General features: G+C 37.5%; 1 protein-coding gene across 1 annotated transcript in view; it reads right to left on the bottom strand.

Moving 5' to 3' along the window:
* HACD1 (3-hydroxyacyl-CoA dehydratase 1) overlaps window positions 1-2,658 on the bottom strand; it is a 10,330-nt gene extending 7,672 nt beyond the window's left edge. Inside the window, exons 1-3 of the mRNA XM_019662915.1 lie at window positions 2,506-2,658; window positions 2,295-2,313; window positions 2,129-2,217 (exon numbers count right to left, since the gene is read on the bottom strand). Of these exons, the coding sequence (XP_019518460.1) occupies window positions 2,129-2,217; window positions 2,295-2,313; window positions 2,506-2,601 (204 nt within the window). The 5' untranslated portion in view covers window positions 2,602-2,658. The remainder of the gene's footprint in view (window positions 1-2,128; window positions 2,218-2,294; window positions 2,314-2,505) is intronic.
* Window positions 2,659-4,843: the final 2,185 nt, after the last annotated feature.

Genomic DNA, 4,843 nt, shown 5'->3' with positions numbered 1-4,843 from the left:
CCCCGTCTCTGGTGACACTAAACTTTGCATTATTTTCAGAATACCTTTTGAATGTTTGCATCTTAACACATGCAACACATCCCTCTACCTAGAATGCTACTCCCTACTCCTTTTTAGAGAAAACCCTTTAGCAATGCATCTTTTAAGATCCAGCTAAAACATCAGACCCTCTGGAAAACTTTTCCCAAACCCCTCCTCTCATCCTGAGTGGTTCTTTGCTCACCTTCCTTGTTCTCACAGTCCTTTGTTCATACCTGTAACACTTGCCAATTTGTATCAAAATGTATCCACCTAACTCTCGTGTGTCTAAGAGTGCTGGACTTACACATCCCTTCCTCCGGGAGCTTTCCTTCCATCCCTAGGTCAGGATAAGTTCCCAGGTAAATTTCAGGGCATACTGGTCTCTTGTTTCAAAGCACTAACACTAATACCGTAAAACCTTGGATTGCGAGAAACGTGGTTTGCAAGTGTTCCACAAGACGAGCAAACATTTCCAATACATTTTAATGTGGTAAATAAGCGATGTCTTGCAATGAGTAGTTTGTTTCCGGAACTAATTATGCTCGCAAACCAAGGTATTACTGTATAATAAAACAATTATTTGTTCAACAACTTGTTTAGCATCTCTCCCAATTATAGGCTCCACAAGGCAGGAACCGTATTTGTATTATTAATAGCCAGATCTCAGCAACAGTGTCGGGCACAAAATAGAGGCACAATTGGTATTTGTTGAATGATTCAACCTCTCTGATTGTCCCTCACTTCTCAACAGCCAGTACACACGACAGCTGGGACTGCCTTACTCATTTTCGTAAATCCAGAAATGAGCACAGCACCAGGTGTATAGAATGCACTTAGTAAGTGCTGGTTAAATTAATGAGAGCGTGACGGAAAGGGGCCGGTGGGAAGCCACTGTTGAAGACAACTAAACAGTAATATTAAGGCAGAGATCCTCTGGAGGATGAAAAACAGCAGACGGAACTTTCTCCTCTTGGGGACCAGCCACCCTTCCGCTTCTCTTTCACTTCTCTCCAGTTAACGTCAGCCACCCTGTCTTGTCTTTCTTCTTCCCCAGTCTTCAGCTCTTGGTGGTCGTGGCCCAGCTGTTCTAGTCACTCATTGTCTGGAACTGTCTCCCTTTCAGTCTGTTGATGTTGGAGTCCTGCTTTTAAACTGCAAGGCTATCTGACTGAATAAAAAACGTCTGCCTCTCCGGGTGGCGTGCGCTCACTGCTATCCGTAGGGCAGTCGCCAGTTAGGGACCAGGTGGATTGAGTTAAGTTGAGTGAAAGATACTAGTCAAGAGGGCTGAAGTACAGAGCAATAAAAGGGCACAAGGTCAGCGATCCGTCCCCCCACACACAGGAGGCCGGCGCGTCTCGCAAGCAATGGAAGGGAGGTTAGGTGTCACTCCAAGCAAAGGAGACAAGAAAGGCATCTGAAGAATGGAAAGGAGGCCAGAGATCTGTCCTCAAGTAGACATGAGACTCCGGAGGCTGTCAAGGAGGTCAGAAGGGCCCATCTGGGAAATGTTTCTGTCATGGGTTTAAAAGGCCCCAGGTCTTGCTATAGTAAGCACGGCGTTTGTTTATCTAAAAGGGTTTAAACCAGTAATTAGATTCAGGTCTGCCTCAATAAATAATATGCTTACTTTTCCCTAAGTTCCTTAACCCTTCTAACTTTCAGTCTTTGCCATCTGTACAGATCTCCAGAACTACATTTATTTCTTTTTTTATGTCTGTGGCTATCACACTCAATGCAAAATGAGGAGAAATGAACTGTTTACACTGACAACTTCAATTACATAATCCAAGAGAATATACATAACATCCATAGAAAATTTTCTTTTGAACTATTTGACAGACTATGAATATTAATTTCAAAAACCGGAGAACACCATAGGGAAAGTGTATTATAAAAATAAAATGCTAATATTGGGGTTTGCTTGGGTTTTAAAGTTATTCTACTAATTCTCCGAGCCCATGGACAATCCCACATAAATCCAAACCCAACCCATTTTTGTCCAATGGTTCTGCTTCCTGAAATATACCACTGTTAATATTTCGGATTCCTTTTAGGAAAATTCTGTCCTGCAGGCCCAAGTAGGGAACATGTTCATGTCACTTACTGGTTTTATACTGTGAGTGATGAGCCACACCATAAAGATTCTTGAACTCACTTGGACCCCAGCCACAAGCACAGAAGTGGGTACAATTCCTTAAAAAGAAAACCAAGTCAACCATTGTCCTCAAGGCAATGAATAACAAAAAATAAAAATTAAATCCAAAACTCACCAATTATACAGTGGACTACCTGTAAGCAAATTAAAAAAAAAAAAATTTCACAAGTCAGTAGCGTACAACCTAAAATTAATCCCTGTCAACATCCCCTTTAAACAAATCCACAGGTGGTATGTAATCAGCAAAATAAGATTGGTGTTGCTCAACAAATAAATGTTCCAACAACTATTACAATGACAGAAAAACAACATCATTGAAAACTTACCTCAAGCAAGGCAAATGTCTGGAAAAATTTAAGTGTCTTCTGAATACTTTTATATAAACCTTTGTGTGTTCCTTTTTCCATATAAAAACGTACCATGGCAATAGCTAGAACCAACCACCTAGAGAAAAATAAAAGTATTTTATAAAGTTCTATCAAAATAATTACCACTGATCTTCCTGAAAAGACATGCCATAATTTATACAGCGATAACATGTATGTTTTATGATGTCCTCAGTTCATTATTCTACTTAAAAAGCCCACAGGAAGAAAAGACAAACATTATTTTTACATTGACTCTACAAGGGGATGAGTGGAACATATTTGAAACCAACTACATTCAAATGTTAAGCAACGTCCATTGTATTTTTGGTCTCAGCAGATGAACTGACAGACTGAAAAAATCAGGTTTATTACCAAACATGAACTTATTATAAAGCATCTAATAATTAAAGATTTCTTAAGGTAAAAATCTGTGTGTGTATAAATATGTACTTTATACAAGTACGTAGTATATAATTATATGTAATTATAATTTAAAATCTTTAATAAGAATCAATTAATACTTTTATAATTTTCATTAAATAAAAACAATCGCTGTGACACAGAAGGGATACATATAGAAGGTCAGGCATGGGCCTGCTTTCAAAAGTTTATTTAAAAAAAAGAAAAATACCTATCCCTTTTCAATTTCCATTTGCACATTAAATATAGACTCTATACTGTGAACTTAAGAACTTAAAAATACTAACTACACTTGGGGGGAACAGCTTTCTCACCCTGCTACACAACCTCCTAGAGTTACTGATGAAAGGTAATTTTTTTTTTCTAGTTTCCCTCACAACTACAAAAGCTTAACTTTTTTTTTTTAAGTTGCACCATCTGTAACTTTTAAAAATCTTTAATAATATACCATGGAAATGAGTAGCTACCCCAGGGTTTTAAATCAGTGGTCTCCAAAGTGTCTAGATAAAAGGATTTATGAGTTATACAGTTATTATACAGTTTTAACTTTTTAATTAAAGAACAGTCATAAAATGGACAAATGGCTTAAAGACTCCTGCAAAAAAAAAAAAAAACTAATTGAAGAAGCTGAAAATGCAAGCTAAACAGAACAGTAAGAAAATGGCAGAATGACACTTATACTCCTTCTCAGCACACAGTGAGGTAAAAGCCATGACTTTTTAATGAGACAAGAAGTCAGGAAAATGTCTGAAACTTTCAAAAAGACCCTTGAAATGTAGAAATACGTATGATAATAACAATAAGAAGTACACTTTCAGAGTGCTTTCAATGTTCTAGACATTATTTTAAATATACATTTAACATATTAATATTCCATTCTCACAATAACCCTCTGCGTGGAAATAGGCAGAAAGGGTGACAAAGCCACTGAGCTGGGACCTAAACTCACCACTGAGCTCAAGAGTCTCTGCTGTACGGGTCTGGCTCTAAGTATACACTTTGCCTTATAATATTCTAGTAATTCATGTATTTAAATCATAAGAAAAATTTAAGTTATATGGGGAGTTATGCTCAAATGTCTTAACTGACAGGAGTGTGCTATCAAAAAAGTTTGAAGACCACTGTTGCATATGAGACGATCCCCATGCAGAGACCTCAAGTGACTTATCCTAAGTCTTAGAGTAAGTTAATGGTTGAGTTTGAAACAGCACCCTTGAGGTCTCCAAACCCCAGTGCTGTTCCCTTTCCACTACACTACGGCTTTACTGAATTCAACTGAAGGTGTCAGCCCATATGGGAGCTGACATCGAAGTCTGTGCTGGGCTACTCTGAGACCGCTAATCTGGACAGTGTTTTAGGGACCTTCTAGATTTTAAAATGTTATGATTTCATTCTCTTTAATCCCAGGTCTCCATATTACCAAAAAAAAAGAAGAAGTTTAATAAGATGTTTTAATTCATATTTTCCACACACTTGTCTTTTTTTTTTTTAGGCAAATCCAAAATCAGATTTTTACAGAAGAGTAATTTGAGAGGTAATTATTAACCTACCAAAGAATTCCTCAAAGGATTCATCTGAATGGCAATTTTGTAAAAATAGCACTATATAAAAATCCATGTATTGTAACATAACAAATTTTACTGTTGCCCCATAGGTGGCAGTGTTGTGCCAACCAGTATAGTATTATGATAATACCAATCACTAACCTGTTCAAAATAAAAGAAATTAACTCTCTGGGATTAGAAAGCACCATTCAACCATCTATGCTAACATCTCATCTGTTTTTCAGTAAATATGGCCAGGAGCTAATCGGAACTAATCAGCGCTCACTTCCTAAACCCACCATTACAAGGCGTGACAATCAAAGTCTCTCATA

Source organism: Hipposideros armiger, unplaced genomic scaffold (genome assembly GCF_001890085.2).
Source record: "Hipposideros armiger isolate ML-2016 unplaced genomic scaffold, ASM189008v1 scaffold_383, whole genome shotgun sequence".
Lineage (NCBI taxonomy): Eukaryota > Metazoa > Chordata > Mammalia > Chiroptera > Hipposideridae > Hipposideros > Hipposideros armiger.
This window is presented reverse-complemented; position numbering and strand designations above follow the sequence as displayed.